Below are 21,585 nucleotides of genomic sequence, written 5' to 3'. Positions count from 1 at the left end.
ACCAGCTCAGTAAACAAAGAGAGGAATCTGACCTGCCTTTCCTCAGGCGGTTTCTGTCACGGAGAGAGACTTGGGTCTGAACAAATGCGAGAAGAGCTGAAAGCAGTGCGAGAAATGGCTGCACCCTCGACGCACTCGCTTGGAAAAATACTCCTATCAGTAGTGCGCCAAGCTGCCAGAGGCAGTCACTATTCAATTTAACAACATCCGGTTTGATGTTTCAAAATAAAACACGGTCGCCATACAAAATATCTAAATTGCAACAGAAAGTTAACTTATTTTAACGATTCAGTTAAAAAACTATGTTTTTTTTTTAATTCAGAAATGCTGTTTCGTGTGCCTGCAGGGACATATGGTGGACATAAGACAGATCATAATTGCTTTCAATGCTTTATAAAATGTTACTGATTTTATAAAACATAAACATTTTACTAGAAGTTAGATTTTGATGTTTTATCACTAAAATTAACAGAATTTTAGAAATAAAGTCTTTGAGTATGTTACTATGTTTGTAATAAAACAAGATGAGATTTCCTTTCTATATTTAATTACATAGCTGCAGGAACACACAACATAGCAGTTTGTTATATTATGCTGTTAAAACAACATAGCAGTTCTAACAGCTTGAAGCAGGCGGTTGTTTAGTGTGGGGTTTCTCTTTTGGCAGGACCTGAGCCTGACCTGTTTAATGCATGTAGTGTAAACATTTCAAAAATACATCAATAAAATCATTGTGCCCGGATAGGCTATTAAAACAAACTAGCAGGCGTCATGCGACATGAGTGGGGGATCTATAATAATGCGCGCGACTCTTTCATGCAGTAGTTTACGGCTGTGCTCATTAATTAGCATAATGAAATCGAAAAAAAACACGGATTTTTAAAAATTTTTTTTTATTTATTTCTTTTACGGAACACTTTCAATTAATGACGGTAAGTGGGCTGAGGTCCCTCCAGCCAAAAATAACATATTTGCGGAGTCGCCATAACGTAAGAACGCTGTTCTTAAACTTACAGGATGAAGCTCATCAGCTACAGGTGCGATACCAGGGGAATATGACCGGTTACTGAAAGTGCGCAGGTTTCTACTGTAGCCATGTGGACGGTTACTACAGTGCTTTATCAGCATATAAACAGCAATGGTGAGTGTGTGTGCTTTTTAAAAATGTATAGACTATTTTATCAGTATTATGCGTGAGTTCTGAGATATAAGGACTTTGGGCTGGTTTCCATGGCAAATGTGTCCCCACCACCAAATGTGCTCAAAAACAATAACCTATTTATGTATGCTTTAGCCACTTGATAAAAAGTCACTGTGTCACTATTAACTATTGAATAATGGTTAATAACCCATATGCTTGTACTATTTTCCTGAGACATCTTTGAAAAATTATGTTTTCAATTAATACCAATGACAAGCTGTTCAGTTCAGGTATTATAATTTCATTGTAGAAAGAGTGCGTTTTAAATACAGCAAAAACCTTTTTGAAGGAAAAATCATTAATATTCTAGTCATTATTATTATTATTATTATTATTATTTTATTTTGAAGGAAATTCACCGGAGTGCTTGTTCGACTCTAGTTAACTTACCTCTTGAGGTTTTGATGACGGATTTCCGCAGAGCAATGACGTCAACGCTCGCAAAATATTTAACAAAACTGAAACCAGTAGGTGGAGCCAGAGTTCTGTCTCGCCTCTCAGCTGCTGTAATCACTTTTCCATAATGCCTGCTGTAATGAAAAATATATATACAGTTTTTTTTTCAACCACTGCATACTTATTTGCATAGAAAAATGTAGATGCATTCATACCTAATTTAAAGCATTATGATGGCTCTATTTTCTTTGCATGGTGAAAACATGCAGAAAGGCTGAAACTTTTACGATTAAGAAAGCTTTTAATCGTGACTCTGTCAGCACATGTTTTGTATTTAAATTAATTATTTGAAAAGCTGTTCAATGAGATCAATAGTTATTTGAATTTTTCACTAAATTCAACACCCACACAGAAGGAAAAGCCGGTGCAGGACTCCTTATAATGTAAATCACTGCATTCCTGCAGAGAAAGACCAAAGATTTTAAACTGTTTGCTCAAACGCGTCTTTAAGAACAATGTGAACAGTTTAGAAAAATGCAACATGCTCATATGTTGATACCCTTAACATCCCAGGTTTGTTTCTTTACCTCATCTCAAATGTTATTCCGTCATGTGTTGCTGCTTCTGGGATAATCCTGGATCAGCATTGCAGTGGATCAGCGCATAATGGAACCTTTATAAATTGAAATGCTCCAGTTTAAAGGGTGAACACTGAAAAGCTGGAGAAACAATCTAAGGCATGTGTTTTTACCACACTGTCCGTCCTGAAAGTACTTTGAGAACATCTAAATAGCAACTGAAGGACAGGTTGGAGGAAAACACAAGTCGGTCCCACCACTAATGCATTTCTTAGATGTCGTCTTTATTATCTTTAACCTCGGTGACTCACTCACTTTGCTGCATTGCTGATAAATTCACCCTTTTAAGATCTAAAATACAGCCAGCTCTTTCCACTCCTATCTTCTGTCTATCGCATTAATGCTCTCACTCCTCCTCCTTCAGTCTGAGAAAATGCTGGCTGAAGTCGCCCTATGCACAGTGAGGTATCGATAAAAGGCTCTTCTTGAATTAAACATTAATCCCATTCACTAAGAAAGGGATTACTGTAGTACATGTTTCAGTTAAGCGGGTCACGCTGAGTCGAGAAAGAGGCAAGAAAAAAAAAATATAAAAATGAAAAAGTATCTCCCATCTTGTGGTGTTTTACCCTTTTGGGAGCAATTAGGATTCCATGATCCAGCCCGAACTGCTGGACAGCAGCAGGGAAGCACACTAGTTAAAAGAAGTTGAAGTCATTTGGCCAGCTGCTTGTAAAAGACCTCTTTTACAGCCAATAATGGCACCTGAAGACATCCATCACTGACACCACATGCACACCCTCTTCCCACGCTCACACAGCACACAATTGGGAGGCTGTTACTTGGCAACATCGTTTCAAGGTAAATAGGTGCTATAAAAAGGTGTTATATAAAGAAACAGTGGGTGTCTGTCGGATGGTGGAGCTTTTTAGCGAGGCAGACTCATTCTTCTACTATTAAAGCTCAACTCGGTTTGACTGGAAGGCGAGGGTTTGGCTTGAGGAGACATTCGTTTTGCAAGGTTCACTAGGTAGCAAATGTGTATTTTAGGCAAATGTCCACCGTATTGTTTGGGACTATGGAGTGAAATTAAGGGAGTACAGAAGTTGGATTTTGATTTACGAATTAACAGAACTTTGACATCAAACCTGTGAGATTTCAGCATAACCAGAAAGTTTGAATATATAATCCAACATGGCAGCCACATACCTTATCTTAATTGACACTCCAGCCAATCATCACACATGTCCCACACCTGGTCTTTGTCCAATAAACACATCAGTTCTTAATTTTTTATGAATTATAATGTCTAGACACCTGGTCCTTCTGTATTAATCAACACACCTAACAACACAAATGGTCCTTGTTTAATAATTAACACAGAAGTTGCTTTATCAGTGAACACACAGGTCATGTATCCATTCTGTAACAACTGACACACCTGTTACATAACTGATCTTTATATATTTATTACTGCACCTTTGCATCATGTTAGAAAACATCAAGGATTTCAACTCTGCTTGGGATTTGTTTGGGTTCCCATTTTATTGTACTTTCATTACTTGGTTTTTGCATTTCAAACCTCAACTAAGTTAAGTTGAAGTGGAGAAACAGTGCTGATTAGCTGATGAGCTAATCTTAACCATTCTATGACAACAAAGCAAAAAATAAGCTGCTATCAATTTTATTTAATTTCTGGAGATGACGTTAAACTCCAAAGTTTTGTGTTTGGGAATGCTATGACTAACGTAGGAGACCTTTTTGAAAAAAACAAAAAACAAACTCGCGTTAAAGTTGTTAAATCATCTGCAGAAAGCTGAAAAACAATAATGGCAGTAGCAAAGTATGTGACCTATTAAATCAGTCCAGTTTAATTGAGTGGTGCTTATTTTTCCAGCAATCAAGCAGTCATTTTCAGATTAACTGCTGTGCAGCACAATCAAATCCAGTTGATCACAAACTGGCATTTGGTTAAAATATATCCATAAGAAAACCCATACAACAGTAGTTAATCCTTAGCTCAATAAGTCAGCTTGTGAGCTGTTTTAAAGAAAGAATAGAGGATTTAGAAGATACAGCTTAAACCAATAACTTAGTCCTGCAAGGTAAAAATCCATTATTTTTAGGCGGATTTCCTGATTGCAAAATACTTCTTCCAAGAAAGCTGTTTTCTTGAAATAAAGACTCCACTTAAATTCATCTTAGGATGGGAATGCCTATAAAACCAACAAGACGACTGTTGGGCAAATAATAATAGTTGAATTTAATGTCACAAACTGATACCGAGGAAGGGAACAGGAATGTGCAATTAATACAAACCCTGGTTAAAATCATCCCATTTATGGGACAAAATGTGAACTTTCTCTGACTAAACATGTAATTATAGCAGCGACGGCTCCCTCTTTTAAATAAGCAACACCATGAGAAACTGGCAGCCGCTAATTAGCAGGAAATGTAAAAACAGACAATTAGTCACGGCACACGCCTCCCTTTGTGTCTGCAGATGATTGTGTGGGTGTGTGAATGTGGATTTGGGAAGACAGTGCAGTTTCTGCAAGCTGCAAGTGCTTGAGTTGTCCAGCAGGGAGCAGAATAGACAAAGTTATTTCATTTTTCAGGATTTTTGTCAGCTGAAAATGCATCACCAGCCTGTCTTTAATTCATTTCAGCCTAAATATGGATTACTGAGATGGTCTATATATGGTGTAAACTCCTCAAGAAATCCAACTGAAACTGTGAAGAAGTAAGGATAGCTTTTTATTCAAGGACTTGAACCATGATGGCAAAACAGAGTTGTTAACCTTTTCGCTGACATTTAAAGTAAAAATACTTTGCCGTCAGTCTTTCCTGGAACTGATCGAAGTGCTCTTGTCATTTGAAAAAGAGGGGTTGGGGGTAAAGCTCACCATTGGTTGAACTGGATTATCACCACAGTACAGAATAATGAGTTATGTGCTCTAAGATATATTTTTAAAAGACTAATACGAAATGTTCTGTTTACTATAAAATCTACTCGTTCAGCATACCTTGCGATTTTCAGGCGTTTTTGTCCGTGGACTGATGGACTGAGAGGCAGTGCTGCAGCAAGGTTTAAATTATTCCACTGCATCTGGCAGAGCTGGTCATTTTTGGCAGAGCGAAAAGTTTGTGTAACGACTGAAACCGGAGCGTTAGAGTGCTCTAATCAAATACTGTTTGAGAGGACTTCAGTGAGACTTGATTCTTTGCAATAAATTAAGCAAAGTTATTAACGTCTAGTGTTTTTTTTCCTAATTATAGAGTTTTCAAACGGAGAGTTTTCTTCATATATGTAGAATATGAACAGCATTAAGTCCTTAAGAGTCTGAATTCCCACTTATTTCCTGCTACCCATTCACAAATTTCTCCAGATTTTGCTGAAAAGACAAAGATTTTGTGTTTTATATTCCACTGTGTCTGTATCTGCATCTTTGTAAACAGATACTCTTGTACGTAGAATTTAGTTGTACATACATAAACTTGTGACAATACTTTTCCCAGTTTATCATATCTGTGTTAATCTTTCCTAATAAACAGCTGCTGCAAAGCTTGCATGTGTTACTTTGCAATTCATGTTTAATTCAATTAGCTGAACAAACGCTAATGCAGCGACGCAGTCATGTTCAATTAAACCCAGCATTAATCAGGCTTATATTGCCTCCGCTAATGTGGAGCGAGACTGTTCCAAAACTTTCGCAGCATTGTGACAAAACAAAACTGCATTATAATCACCACATTGAGAACAAGTCAGTATTCTCTTTAATCTGTCTCCAAAAGAGCTTGTTTTTTTTTCTTCTTCTTCTTCTTAACAATTATTGCAGTAAGGAGATGCAAGTCGAGACATGAGTGAGTTGTTTCTGGGTCATATATAATAAGGTGTCTTATTCTCTGCAGAATTGAACATTCGGGGAATAGCCCTTTAAATTTTTAATGACTTGGGCCTCTTCAAAAAGTTATTATTTTGTCCAGGTTCACTGCAGGACAGTTGATCTGTAGAAATACTGGGTTTTACAGTGTCTGCCTGGAAGTTAGTCTTACGAACTAAAATGCAGGTTATAATGCATGCAAGAAATGAAATAATAAGCAGCAGGGTGCATTAGGATGAGTGAAATAGATAATACATTTCTGTTGCTGTTGCTGCTGTATATTGAGCTCATAAAACAGAAATGTTTAATCAAAAACTGCATGGAAGAGTCAATGTATTCCCCCTAGTCTCAGAGACAGTCTTTTGATGCTGAAACAGACTTTCTTTCTTTCTTTCTCCATTAATCCCTCTTCACTCCTACTCTCTCCTACGCTCCCTCCATCCCTCACCATGCTGCCGTCGAATTAGAAGAAAGTGTGTCAGTTTGAAGGCGGGAGGGAGAAGTGAAGTAAAGAAGACATCAGAAAGAATTCATTCAGCAAGCGAGTTTCTCAGCTAGAAACACGGGGCTGAGTCGGCACCGCCTCGTGAGTCTTCAGTGCTCTGGAGCGGTCTTTTCGGGTCAGCCCCTGTGGTTAAAAATTACCTGGGTCTGTCCGGTTAATACACCCAGAAAAATGCACTGATTAGGGGCCTACCACTCACTTCCAAACAACTTGCCCATGTCATCTAACCGTGTTTAGTTTTTAAACTAAATATGTGTATGATGAGATGGCCAACTCAAAGCTGCTGTTGCTATGCGACTGGCCAGAGTGCAGCACAGATACTTTAAATATTAAAATGTTGTTGTGGGAAACCAGATGACTTTGACATGCATGCTAAAAATTCAAAACATCTGAACGTTGTGCTGTGGGGAAATTTCCTGAATAAATGGTGCTGTGAAAAAAGTTTTTCCAGTTATCCTGAGTTCGGCCAGACATTCTCACGGTAGAGAACAGAATTTATGGTTACATTGTTTTCAAATTTAGACAGAATTTTGTTGGTTGGTAGCAAAATATAACTGATTTGTTGTGGGCGTAAGTTTAGGGTCAAGGCTCAGCTTGCCTGGTAGTCTGTCAGCTGAATTACAGTGTCATGTCTTGGTAGGTTTGGAAATGTGCCATACTCTTTGCATTTCCAGACAAATAAATACATTCGGTTGTTTTAGCATACAGCGGAAATGTCACGCATGTTTCAGAGTCCAAATCTTTCCTGACCAAACAGTACCACAAAGGCCAATGTATTTAACATTTCTCTATCCTTTGTTCGGTGTTATTTGCCGCATTACCAGCTGCTGCTGTGACCTCATTTTTTTTCCTCTCTGGTGCTGAAAATTTGATAGAATCTGTCTAATTCCTGGCAAGCAATATAAAGTAACAAACCAATAACCACAGAGCTTCAGAGCACCTCGTGCGCCTGGCTTCTCTCTCCCTCAGGTCATGCCGGCTCTCCTGAAAAATCAGCAAACGTTTTGAGACTTAATCCCAAAATGAAGTCCGCCATTTCTGTAATTTTTCAGCAACACATCCCTGTGCTTTTATAGCTTTTGAAGCAATTGTAGAACTATCAGAGGGTGTCTAATGATGTCTCAAGTGCTTCACCTCATCTGTAGAGTTTTTTTTAAAGCATCAAGATCAATAAAATCAGAGTGAATGATGGGAGACAAAGAGCTTATAAAACAAACAATTTCTTTTGTCTGGATGACCTTTGGTTGACTTAGTTTACTGCCCCTCCCGAGTGTTTTTTTTATTAGTGCCATGGCATCTCGCTCGCCAGTGGTCATCAATCACAACATCCAAGGCAGCCTCTCCACCACCACCATGCCCTGGAGGAATAGTCTCTGTAAACTGCTTGGATGAACTGACTTCCTTCATTTATCTGTGGGCAGGTTTTCACAACCTCTTGAGGGTATCAATCCTTACCAACACAGCAAAAGCAACTGACAAAGAAGAAGAGTAGGAGTGTTTTTCCTCTCAGTGCGCCAGATGATCTGGGGACGTCATGTAGTGTACTAGAGACAATTTGATAGTATCGTAAATGTCGTTTTGGTTTATTTCCAGCAAGAACAGTTTGTACTGGAAGAAGTTTGAAAAGAGAAAAAAAAAAAATATTGACTGAATTTGCTTTGATAAATCTTTCAAATCCTTCTGCAAAATCTAAAGTGGCTTACAAACGTGTCAATAGTCCTAAAACTGTTAATAATTTTGTCATTACATAGCAACAAAAAAATTGCTTTTTAGGTAGAGAAGTAGAAGGATGTAAAAAAATGTAGCGTGCATTAATATCCAGTCCCATGTTTTTAACCTCCCCAAATAAAATCCAGAGCAATCAATGGTGTTCAGAAGCCAGCTAATTAGTATGAATGAATGAAATTCTGTGGCAAGACTTTCGTGACACTCACTGCAGCTTTAACTGCAGTGAAGGGCCGTTCCACAGTAAATTACCCTTTCTATAAATCATACTCCCATTGAATCCAACCAGACTGATTTTTCTGTCTGACCTCTTGTTCTCCTTTGAATTACTTCAATACTCTACTGGTTATTTGCCTGAACAGCAGCCACACTCGCATGCTCCCACACAACTGCTGAGCAAAGCATTTGCTCATCTTTAGTTTCATGACAAACGGTGTTGTACATCATCAGGCCGGAAACTTGAATATACATTACACACTCCTGAGATTTAGAAATCTATCAAGAAATACCTGCAGGGAACTCATGCTGTAGCAAGCCACGGTGGGGTCGAAGTGCCAGGGTCAGCATTTTCCAATATCGCTTTTTATGGTAAAAAAAAAAAAAAAAAAAAAAAAAAAAAAAAGATACATCTTCCACACTGGCTGTGGGGCTGTGGCCACAAGTCACTCCAGAGGAACACATTTACATAACCGAAGTTCAAATTTCTATCTACTTTATGCATGCTTAATATTTTAAATGGTTGTGTTTTGACTGTTTAATGATTTTGTGAAATGCCACGTAAATTTCTGGAATGACTGACGTTTTCACTTGGTTAGCTTGTTTAGGGTAATGAAACACTGTCTCTTGAACACCTGTGTTTGTGCGCTGAAAGAAGATCTTAATCTGAACAAATGAGATGCACTGAGGCAGACTAAGATTTGTCAAGTCAGCAGCCAGAAATGTTCATTTAATTCTGGTTTTGCAGTTCCAGCTTGACAATATAACGGACAGTTTTGACAATTTGTTAGAAAACAGAACTGTTTTGTGAAAGTTATCTGCTATTTTTCATTTCACCTGGCCTAGCCATGTAACTAGATGCATACATATATGCCGTAAGATATTTTTTTTGTGGTTTTATTTTATAGTCTGTACATGTGTGCAGTTGTCAGTAGATAGAATCAAAAATAACTTGGTGTTAGTCCCCTTAGTGGCCCTGACCTCCTTTGAATGGCCTAATTATAACCATTAGCTTTAAAACTGAGTATTTTCTTTTGTAAACAGACCTTACTCTCTGTAGTGGCAGGATGGTGTTTGTGCTACTTCCTTCCTTCTTCACTTTGCACCAGCAAGCTTTGTTTTCTCAGCAGGTTCCCTAAAATCTACTGAGTTATATATACCTTACTGAGTTACTTCCCCTTGGACAGTTTAATTATTTCTTGTTCTTTGGCATGTCTGGTGCAACTCTGCATTGATTTGCCTTGTATCTATCATTTGCAGCAAGTGAAACAGAAACGTTCATATTCTAACAGTCAATAATAATCTCCATATGTTTTTTTTTTTTTACTTTTCCAGAATTTATTTCACCATGGAACTACTGTCGCCTTACACACGGTCCCTCCGGTTTACATTCATGAACCTTTTCTTATTCACATCAAATATCTTTCAAAAGGGATTTGCCAAGTTCACCAAAGTGTCTTGAACTGTCACCGAGATGTTTTGTTACCGTTCTTTAGTTGTGTTGATTCCAGATTCTGTAAACATATATATATATATATTTTTGCAAGGATTCCTTTAACTTACACAGTCTGGTATTGTATTGTCATTTTATACAGTATAGGCAGATAGTTAATGGGGTCTCATGCATGCTCGCAATACCAAATGCACAGGTACAATGTATATCATTTATTTCATGGTATAACATGGTACTCTATTGAAAAAGGAGAAACATACAGATATACAGTATAAATCTAAGCCTACATACAGTTTGTGGCAGCACAGAACATTTCACATTCCATTATGGGACCAAGGCCATACAACAACTTGAAGTGTTTGATGGCTGTTTTTTTTGTCTTTTTCTTTTTTTTGGTCTTTTTTATTGTTTTTTTTTTTTAATTATTATTATTGTAGGCTCACGTGGCATAGTGTAATCTCTAGAATGAGCAGTTGGCAGCTGTTGTCAGCGAGATTGCTAAAAAGATCTTCTGGAAGTCGCTCCAAGTTAAGAGATGCTGCATGCATAATAAACAAGTTTCTAGAGTAGAGCTTATAAAGTCACAATTTCACTTTGTATTTTGATCAATTTAGAACTCGTACAATGACTCGTTTTTAAATCTCAACACACAACCCAAAAGCAGTATCGAAGAAGCTTTTCTGCCTGGAAGATATTTTTTTTCTACATGGACAGCAAAATTGTTTAGCTTTGTTTTTCTAGAATGAAGACTGAAATGTCTTTGGAGTCATTTATTCTAGGAATTTCACAACCTTGGACATAAAAAGGGATTGTGCAATAAAACATAGTCAAGAATCTTCTTTTGTAGTATCAAATTTAAGAGGTAGCCGGATCTCACATAAAGTCAACGGAAGTTTTTCCGATTCCCAAATAAATGGGAGTTTATTGGAATGGAATCTGGTAACTAGAGAAGCAGAGGTTTTGTGTGACTCCTTGAGATCTTAAAATGTTTTGTCTGGTCAAATTGATGTAAAAAATGAAAAACTCCTTATGACACACTTTTAACTAATTACTTCATTGATATGTGTTCTTCCTACACCCCCTCTACACAGTAGAAAATTCAACTCTTACACAGTCATTTAGGGCCCAGAAATCAAATTGCATTTGTGCTGTGACAATCCAAGTACTATACATTCAGTTGTTTGTCATATTCTAGACTGTACATGTTACAATTATTTTTTCTTTGTGCCCAAACTCACTGTTCTCAAGTATTTTTGCGATTTTTTTCTTTTCATGAACACGTATTCTCGTACATGCACAAAGCGAATGTATGAAGAGGAATGCCGTAAACGTGCACAACCAGGTTGTAGCTGATTGCTTTGCAACCCTCTGTGGAATCGTACACAGTTGGTCAGAAAGAATCAAGACAGGGGAGCCATTTTTAGCCACAAAACTATTACAAGTTGACATTTTGTCAAGAGCTCAGCAAGCAGCGCAGAAAACAAATGCCGTACAGAAACTTTTCAATCTTGACATTTCTGTGCCTATTTTTCTCATCCAACACATGCAAAACTAGTTCCTGGCCTCATTTTTACTAATCACTTGCAAAGTCAGAAGGGGTGGGTTACATTCTAATGGAGAAATGATGACCATGGCTCATTATCCTCTCCCTGAAGAATGGATCTGATACATTCAATGCTAGTATGTGCTTAAAATTACCCGACAGACTGGTTGTCATGGGCAATCCTTACGTTCTGTGAAATCCATTGGTGTCACCTAGCATCAGAAATGCAAAGCTCGGTTTTCAGTACATACAGTAACCGGAGTGGAACTTCGGCATGGTCGGCTGATACAGTGGCATGCCACGCCTTCTGGTACCCGTGGTAAAGATGTGTGCAATCTTTTTTTTGCAGTTTCCTAATCTTATAGTAATAACTTTACAAAAATACAACCTTTAACTGGAGTACATTTACAGAGTGTGCAAATCCGGTCGTTTCGCCTCTGCCATTTCTTACAGACCATGTGTTGATATGTACTTGCAAAGTCGATGTCTTGTACCAGCTTGGAATAAGTAGACGGTAATGAAATGGTTTGTTTACGGGTCCTAAAAAGTAAAAGAATAGGACAGAATAGAGGTTTCAAAAAAATGGGTATGTGAGCTATGGTCCAGTTAAATCATAATTCTGCAATAAACACACAAATATGAGCCTCGTATTATGAATAACTGCGTCTTTCATTCCAAGTCAATCCGCCAAGATCACAGGAAGTGTGTGCTTTCAGAGCGTTCAGCTGGGCTGGTGGAACTAAAGAGGCGTGGCTTAATATGGCACCCGCAGCATTCATTTAAATATGTTAAGATTTTCATGGAGGTTGCTCTAATGAGTGCAACACTTACTCCATAGTGTTTGTCCATAACACAAACACTATGAAACCTTGTGGTTCCTCTGCTCCATATGCACTAACAGACAGGAAACTGGCCAAAGGTGCTTGTAGAGTGTTAAAATTAGCAATATCAAGAAGTGTAGCAGCTGATTTTGGTAAAAAGGAAAAAAAAAACTATTACGAACTCCACAGATGTATTCAAATGTACTCATTTTAAAGGCTGCATTTTTTTTTCTCCAAGTTTTACTGTGAAACAACAAAATGTGCATTTATTTTAAAGTGTTTTTAAAGATGCTTATAGAGCTTTCGGTATTTGTGAAGGATGCTCTAAGTTAGGAATGTATTCATAGTGCTCAGACATGCTCCAAAATGGATAAGATGCTTGACTTGTGACATTAATCCCCGTCTCTCCCCATGAAATAATCTGACTATTGGGAGTCAGTGACAATCACAAAATTATTATTTTCATTTTTGGGTTGAACACATAGTGTATGTATAGACATATATACACACCTATGTACAAAAAAATTAAGTAATTCCACCATACTGTCACAATAAAAGAACTGTTCTTCCATAAAACAACGCAGGTCAGGAAATCAAATAAATATCTGAAGACAAGGAGTACAAAAATATCATAATATTTTATGGGTTAAACAGTAACTATTTTGCCCACTGGGGCCATTGGCAGTTGTTTCAAATAGAAAATAAAAAGCGCTTTGCGAAGAAGTATTGAAAATCTGAGTGCAATTTTGTCATGCAGTCACATAAAGTTTTGCTGTGAAATTGGAAAAAAACGGCAGTTTTATTCATAAATTGTGCTTATTTTCTTTTTTTTTTTGTCCCCAACAAACTCAAAAATTGAGAACCTGAGACAAAATCATCCTGAAGAAAGGACTAAAATTATTTTGCTTACCAGATCAACATATAATAAATTGTAGACAAGAGTATTATAAACACTATAAATACATGTTATTCTGTTTCTGAAAGAGTTTTGCCAGTTCGACAATGCCTAAGTACATTAAAAATGCATAGCATACCACTTTTAATGGATTTATTGTAGATTTTGCCTGCACCCGATCAACTTTTAGTTAAAAAATCTTGACCTAACTGCTTCTGCATTGATTTTTTTAAATAATATTATTTTTTAAAACTTGCTGGCTTTGCATTTTGCTATTTACACGTAATCAATAAGGGTGAAGATTGGGGGAAAAAACTGTCACAAATCCAAATTACAGTACATACTCTCAAAAATAAAAAGACCTCAGCGTTCGGGATTCAAAGACTCCAAATATATATATATATATATAAAAAAAACTATTTCAATGAGAACTTGGTCCAAAACATAGTAGTCTTTGTTAGATCAGTTTTTCTCTTTTTTCTTGCTGTGTTGCAGTCTTTGACTCGACAGATTCTCCATCACGTATAAAAGCAAGAGAGAAAAAAACAAAATGAACGAATGAAATGAAAGTCAAAGTCAAACAACGACAAACACCAAAAAAGACAGATCTGATCAGACATAGTAGAGCCAGTAGATGAGGTTGAACAGCGAGAAAACGGACGGGAAGATGATGCGAGACCAGCGGTCAATGGCGTTCACGTCCGTCAGGTCGGGGATTTTAATTTTGAGCTGGGAGGACCGCCTCCGTAGTCGGCTCCGCTTCATCTGGGCAGAGCGGTCCAGAGAGTGGCGGCTGGTGGAGCGTGGCCCTACCCCACCGCTCTGCTTGCGGTATTGGATGTTTGACGACGACGTGCTGTCCAACTGTACCATGGACTGAGAGTTTCTGATGTCCGCCACGCTGGTGGTGATCTCACCTCCTGCAACTTCGTTGTGGATCTCTAAGGTTGTCAGCAGGATGTTTCCATGACCATGTGGTTCCGCCTGAATGGATGAAGAAGAGACAAAATGTTAGAATAACGGATGGAAATACCTAAACTTTTAGAGTGTTATTGATTTGTTAAGCTGGTGGAGTCCAACAAACACTTGAGAAGGCTTGACCTGCTGAGAATGATGACTCAGCTTTTGGTTTGGGCATACAATATTTGGTTTGCCCTTAAAAGTCACCCAGCTTTCCCATACTTCAGTAAATTCCTCAGTGGACACAGTCATAGGTCTATTCCAGATCCACAAAGCACTTATAGACCAGATAAGCATACTCTCACGACCCGTTCAGCAATTCCACGAGAGTAAAAGACCTGACCCACTGCTCCATGGCCACATTGTTGTTTCCAATAAGACACATCTAATGTCTCAAGTCACACTTGGGTCAGTTGCAAAAACCAACACAAACTTGACTAGGATTCATGCTCTGAAGAAGTGGGACTAGAATCGAGTATTGAGTTTCACAAAAAGTTGTTCTTGTGTTCAGTGCTTTTTTTTTCAGTGCCCCACACAGCAGCTGTTCCAGTGTGGATTTTAACAGATCAGAATCAGCCACATCCACAGTCAATAGCTGAGAAACATATTTGTCTCAAGCTTGCATCGTACAGTGAGTCAGATCCGGGTTGGAACACATTCACACAATAAGCAACTACTCTTGAGTTTATGTGGAATCGAAACCATCTTGGATTGATGTGATTGCTCCTTTTAAATTTACAGAAAAATCATAGCAAGAGGAACCAGAGTTTATCTTAAGTGGACTGAACACCTTAGTTGTGTAAACATCACAGGATGGTGAAGACTCCAGGAACACTACTACTTCATAAGTAAACCAACACATTTCAGTTTTTGGCCGTCATCTGGGTCACTGGACCACAAACAGAAATGCATTGATCTACTAACAAAGTTACTTCTTAGCACTTCAGGTGTTGCTTCACCTTATTAGATTTTTGATCCTCTCTATGCACCTTGGGAGTCGGTGAAGTTATGTCAGAAATCTTTTAGAAAACACCCTGAGACACCAGCTATGTGTTTTTAGCACAAGCAGCAATTAGTTTTGCCGTTCCTCTCAGTCATAAACATTTTGAGATAGTTCTTAAAGTTTAATGAAAGAGTCAGGGTAAAGCAAGACAGATGTGGAAATAAAGATATAAATAACTCCATTCTGGTGATTCTGGCTACATTATGCATGCATAAAGTAGGCCACATTATGGTTATAAACTGCAGGCATTTCTGCTTGACAAGAAAAAGTTAAAATACCATGTTAGAGAGGACAGGATGTTACCAATCTGGAGAAAAAAGAGGCAGAAATGATTCAGAGGTGGCCTAATTTACCAGAGTCTTAATGATACTCGCTGCGGATAACAAAATCAGTTTCCCTTTGGAGCTTGTTGCGCAGGTACGCTATGCTATTTATAGAAAACTTAAGGGAATGACAAATAACTCTTATTAGACTTGTTAGCTTACAAAACTACCCAAGTGGACATAAACTCCTATGATGCTCCAAAACCAATTACTGTTTTATAACTGTCTCAATTTGCCCAAAGCCATTAGAAAATTTCTGTATATCCACTGAATGTTTCTATGAGAATTTCTGAATAAAACCAAACAGAATTAAAATTTTCATCATATTATTGAATATTTTCAGTGTTGCTGCCATAGAGTTCCCTAATTGCTTCCCGTGGATGTTTGTTCACGTCAAACCATTACCATTTAAGTTAAAACCACATCTGTTCTGTCTCCATTGGATTTGACTGTTTTGGTTTTCAGTCAAACATATTTTTTATAATTAAACAGTAACTTCACAATTAAACATTTTCCTGGCAGTTTAAACAGATAATAATGGAGCTATTGTTACGTCTTTGTCACATTTGCATTTCCCCAGTTTTCTTGCAGCCTGCGGAGTCCCCAACACATCTCTTTCTGCAAAAAGCAAAACTCTAAGATGAATCATCAACTAAATGCTTAGATGATAACCAATGGAAAACATTTCAAGGAAAGCGAAATTTTAATTTTGGCCTCTTTCACTGGCAAATACAGGAAAAAAAATAGTCCCTTTCTGAAAAAGTTCAGTGGTACACTTTACTGCCACCTTGTGGTAGTGCAGCAAATACATTTTGGCCAAGTTAAATGTCAATTTAATAAACTCTTCTAATTTGTTTCCTTCATGGGCCATCTTAGAAACTAAAAATCACTTTCCATCCCTTTTGATAATATTGATAAAAATAAAAGTTTCTGGCTATGATCATTTTTATGTTACCACAAACTTTGTTTGTTTCATTGCACTCCTAAAAACTGCAAGGTATCCATCTTGTGGGCTGACATCAGTAATTTCTTGATTCCTGTAATTCCAGCCTATAAATATATTCAAAGAACAAAAAAATGCAACACGATACATCATAATCCATGCCTGCGTTCCACAAAACAGATCAACAGAAATGAAAAGTGCAAATTCAGGTCTTCATGCAAATGTAGCAACTGGTGAAGTCCCACATTTCCATTAAAGTAAAAAGAAAAGAAAAGAAAAAGTTTTTTAGTTGTTTAAAGCCTACCCAACTCTGGACCAGTTTGCTAAAGTGCTTTGCAATTTATGGAACAACTACACAACTATTATTGTAATAGAAAAGTTATAAGCTGTAGGCTCTCTTTGGCATCATTGTAGTTTATTTCATTAGTCAGTGTTTTACATTTTTCATTAAAAGCTATTAGGTGTGAATTTTTTTAATTACTGTATTATTATTTGTAGTTCAAACTTTTGCTTTGATATTAAAGACCAACCAAGTCTAAAAACTTCCTTCATGTTTATACCTCCAAAGCAACATCTTCTAAAGTACTTTCTTGAGGAAAAACAAAATATAATATTAAGAAAATTAATCTGGGACTGCCACCACCCCATAAGGATGCTATGGGGTCTTCCTGTGTCTCTTATTGTGCATATAGATCATTACCAAGAAGATCATCAGTAATTTAAAGAACTGCTTGATGAGGGACCTCTGCAGTGACTACCTACTGGAAGTCAGACTGATTCACCATATCCTTACATGCGCTGTGATAGAAATGACTTTCACTGATGAGTTCGATGAGAAAGCCTATACAAACAGCATGCACTAACGGCATCGGACACACCAGCTCCCACAATGTAAGCATGAGCATCACTTCAGTGAATGTCATGGAGATGTCTGTTGTTGCTTGTTCTCTTCACATGGATATAGAGATATTTTTTGCACAGAGGCAAAAGACGGATATTAACCACATCCATGTTGGCTGATGGGCGATGGCGGAGTTGACTTGAGGATATTGAAGAGCCTCGTTTAAAGAAAATCAAGAATAACTCACCGAGCGTGAGTGGCGAAGACCTTTAACCTGATTGGACCGTTTTAGGGACGCGGTCCTACTACCTGCCTCCTGAGGAGATGAAAATATTCAGCCACATCTGGGGACAAATGCCTGGAAATTGACTTTGCATGTGTCTTCGTGTTTTTTTTATTTTTTATTTTTTTATAATGAACACCAAGGATACTCAGACATAATGAAATACAGTTTAAATAATCAGGATGTTTGTTTTTGCTGCTGATTGCTATATTTATGCATCTCTTTTCAATGCTGGTTATGGAAATTTCGAGGAACTTAAATGTCACTACCAAAATTATCCCCAGTGAGCTGTTTCTAGTGCGTAAATGCAGAACTTTTTTAATGTTCACCCCCTGTGCCCAGTAACGTAAAGTGTGTCACTGTTTGGACCAAACTTACCCTCGCTGCGTCGTACTTGGCCGCTCGCTCATTGTTGGCCTTCTCTGCTTTCTCCGCCAACTTCTTCTGCATCTGAGGGCCCCTCCCGAAGAAGATGTAGTTGACAAAGGCGTACTCAAGAAGGGCCAGGAAGACCATGACAAAGCAGCCCATTAGGTACATGTCGATGGCCTTGACGTACGGGATCTTGGGTAGCGTCTCCCTCAGGTGTGTGTTGATGGTGGTCATGGTCAGCACCGTGGTGATTCCTACGGTAAACAGGAAACAAATGTATTTTTCAACCCCAAAAAACAAAAATAATTGACTGAAACAACTTCAAATATGAACATTAAATCTGTAATAATAAGGTTCCTAAAAAATCATACTTTTCCAACCTTCACCATGAATTTATGTAAGATATTTCTACCATTGGTAGCCAGAAAAAGAAGGGATGGAAATAAGGAAGGGAGGACAGATCCAGAGAAGACACTTCACAAGGAAAGGAAAATAAAAAAGATTACAAAACAAAGAAAAAAATAGGTAATAGGCAAAGAAAGAAGAGACAAAGGAAGCATGGAAAGAAGGAAAGTGTTGCAGAAAATATATTTTTTCATCCTTATCTAAATCAGAAAATGACTGAAATCAGATTCCCTACCTTTCCAAACTATATAGGAACCCTGTGAAAAGTACAAACAGCAGGCGAGACAACGCCACCTTTCTATTATTTCAACTAAAAATAATTTGCTAAGCGCTTTCATCTTTGATCTTAGGCCACTTGCATACACACAATGGAGGTGGGTGCTTCACTTCGGCTTCATTGAAATTCAAAGGTCTCCCTCAAAAACATCCCACTGCCCCTCGGTCATCCAGCAGAAATAACTCATTAAAATAGTGCTGCCTGTATCTACCTCCCAGCTCCTGCTAACCTTACCCCGTCAGGCGACAAAATGGCTCTCCACGTATGAAGCACCGTCACACGTGGCAAGTTTGCATGATAGGAGAAGATGCCTAAAAGTACACTTGGTTGACACAAATCCGCATCAGACAATGCTCTGGAAAGGTCAAAATGCAGCAACAAGAAGCGGTTACCAAACAGAAGATTTGTAGAAATTATTTTTTCCTTCCACTTCACAATTATAAAATGCTTTGTGTTGGCCTGTCTCATAAAATCCCGATAAAACACAATGAAGTTTGTGGTTTGAACGTCAAGTTCTGTGTCTCACACAAATATCTACCCAATGAAAGTGTCTTCCCTACTGCAAATATAGGACAACCACATCTCCTCTACTTCATTTACTGATGTCGAACATAAACGGAGTCTATCAGCAGCACCTCTCTGCCCGTACAACACACACAGACATCACTTTTGGTGTTTGGGTGTCATAAAGTACAGAGAGGAGACAGGGAGCAGTCAGGGGGTTGGGAGGAATGAGCAAGATAGCTAAGGTCAATGTAGCTCTTAGTGAGATTTATTGGCACATTACAAGGTTAGCACCACACGCGCACACATATGTGTTAGCACGAGCATGAACGTACACATGCTTCATGTCTAAGGCACAATTGGACGGCGCCCTTTTTTGTGCTCAACAACAGCCTTGTTCTTTATAGGTGTTCCCAATGTTGGGCCATTACTCTCTGTCCTTCGCTCCCTCCCTCTTTTCTTCTTGTTGCTGCCTCCCTCAGTCTCAATCAGACAATTTAATCAAGGGGCCGAGAGCCGGTGGGCCGAGCTGCTTTTCCATCACGCCGCTGCCCTGTCCGTGGAAGAATTACGACTTCACAGCTCCTCTTTTTCCATCTTTGGTCTGGCTTGTCCTTTTGTTCCCCTCATGTACCATTTTTCTCTTCTTCATTTCCCTTCGGATCTCCCCATCGCTTAGTGGTGGATGGCCTTACTCCCTCTATTTACATGTCCCCAAATCTCCTCTTCTTCTTTAACTGCTTGAACAAAGGCACTCAGCAATCAAATTTCCTCTAATCACAGACCAGTGTACCATTAGCAGCACATCCCGACACTATACAGAGGAAGTTTCATGTTGCATGCAATACAGAAAGTAAATTGAAAATACTGGTTACTCAGATACTTGAATTCATCATTTGCAGACAGAGTAGCGGGAAAAAAACAATTCTGCTCGTGGTTAATGGCAGCAGGTAATGTGTAACTTAGCATTAGCAATCCTTCGGACTTGCTCAGGAAAATGAGATCCCCCCTTCAAACAATTCAATTGTTTGCCTGCTGCCTGCTCAAATTGATTTCCCCTCCAATCATTACTCTGCTCTTACCAGGAGGTTGGCAGACTTGAAAGAAGAGTCCACACTGGACACACACATACCCACACACACGTATTCTTTTTCACAATCAAGGTACATACTGGAAGCTCACAATAGTCCATCTAAGGACTGAGTGGAACTCCGGATCTCTCTCAGTTGTCAGGCCTTTAATCGGATATTGCTAGTATCCATTCGCTCGCAAAATCAGACACTCCAAGGCAGACGATAATGACCGGATATTGCATGCACACTTTAACGAAGGGAAGAGAGAAACAAACACTCACTTTCAGATAACAAACAGCGCTGGAAAGATATATAGATAGGCAACGCATCAGGGTAATGGATAGCAGCATGCTTTTCACAAAGCGATATGATGTGTTAAGGGCATTATTGCTCCATTATCTATCCATACTCATATGATTGAAGATCCAAAACAGCAATCAGTTTACATAGCTGGACTGCACTATTTATGTCCAGAGGTCAAGGTTTATTATGTGACCCCCTGCTGACCAAAAGCAAGACATGTCAAACCAACGTCATCAATCCAAGCAGTTCATCATCTAAGGTTAAACTGGTATATAGCTTCTCACAGATGCCATTAAGTGATTCTTCTTGCCTTGCATGAAGATGAGTCACTGTTTGAGGTTTGGAGGAAACTTCAGGGTAGAAATATCAAGTTCAGGCTCAGATTTCCAACTACAATGAATGACAACTTCAGTATTAATCTCTTTAAGCTTAGGAAAAACAGATGTTTGCTTGATGAACTTCTTGAAAAGAAAGACTGAGCTCTTTGGAGAGTAAATCAATATCAAAGAGGACCAAAATAATTGATTCACAGCTTCAAAGGTCTTTAATGTTGACAGTGCTGTTTTTTTTTTCTATGGATAATTTGGCAGCTCACAAGGATGTCACCCCCCCTGGGGGGTTGTGAGTATAACCACTGTAGGAAAATACTGTGGATTGCTGATGAAGCTGTTGTCATTATCTGATTTGACTTCACCTCTGTTTTTCTGGAGGTGAAGTTTGTAATCTGGACTTGAAGAGCAGAAACAAGGAAGACTGTGGATGTTAGCTTCTGCAGTAGTGCTAAGACAGTTTTCACTGTGATTATTGATGCATGCGAAGGTACATTTGGTGCCAGAACTACTAAAAAAGGCGGTTTAAAATCGTTCTTAGTAGGTGTTAGCACATTTTAGCCATTTGTTACCAGTTGCGATCTCTAACCACAGCAAATACTGTGTATTTATAATTCAGTTCAAGATTTACATATATGTTTCTTGGTATTTGGGCCACCTGTGACAAAGAATTATGAAAAACAAAATATGTAAACTGGTCAAATTAGCCCTGAGTTATGCTACACTGATAGAGGTGGATAGTAATTAAAATG

The 21,585-nt window shown here is 38.3% G+C and overlaps 1 protein-coding gene across 4 annotated transcripts in view; it reads right to left on the bottom strand.

Annotated features, from left to right (window-relative positions):
- Positions 1–10,155: 10,155 nt before the first annotated feature.
- LOC103141433 (gamma-aminobutyric acid receptor subunit beta-3-like) overlaps positions 10,156–21,585 on the bottom strand; it is a 55,023-nt gene continuing 43,593 nt past the window's right edge. For 2 of the 4 annotated variants that reach the window (XM_007557078.2, XM_007557080.2), the window contains 2 exons: positions 17,949–18,196; positions 13,830–14,201 (listed from right to left, as the gene is read on the bottom strand). In XM_007557078.2, coding sequence (XP_007557140.1) covers positions 13,830–14,201; positions 17,949–18,196 — 620 coding nt within the window. Of the gene's footprint in view, positions 14,202–17,534; positions 17,604–17,948; positions 18,197–21,585 lie in introns of all 4 variants that reach the window. The other 2 variants (XM_007557077.2, XM_007557079.2) reach the window with 2 other exon arrangements.

This window comes from Poecilia formosa, unplaced genomic scaffold (assembly GCF_000485575.1).
Source record: "Poecilia formosa unplaced genomic scaffold, Poecilia_formosa-5.1.2 Scaffold83, whole genome shotgun sequence".
Taxonomy (NCBI): Eukaryota; Metazoa; Chordata; class Actinopteri; order Cyprinodontiformes; family Poeciliidae; genus Poecilia; species Poecilia formosa.
The sequence above is the reverse complement of the archived record's forward strand: the minus strand, read 5'-3'. Positions and strand labels throughout refer to the sequence as shown.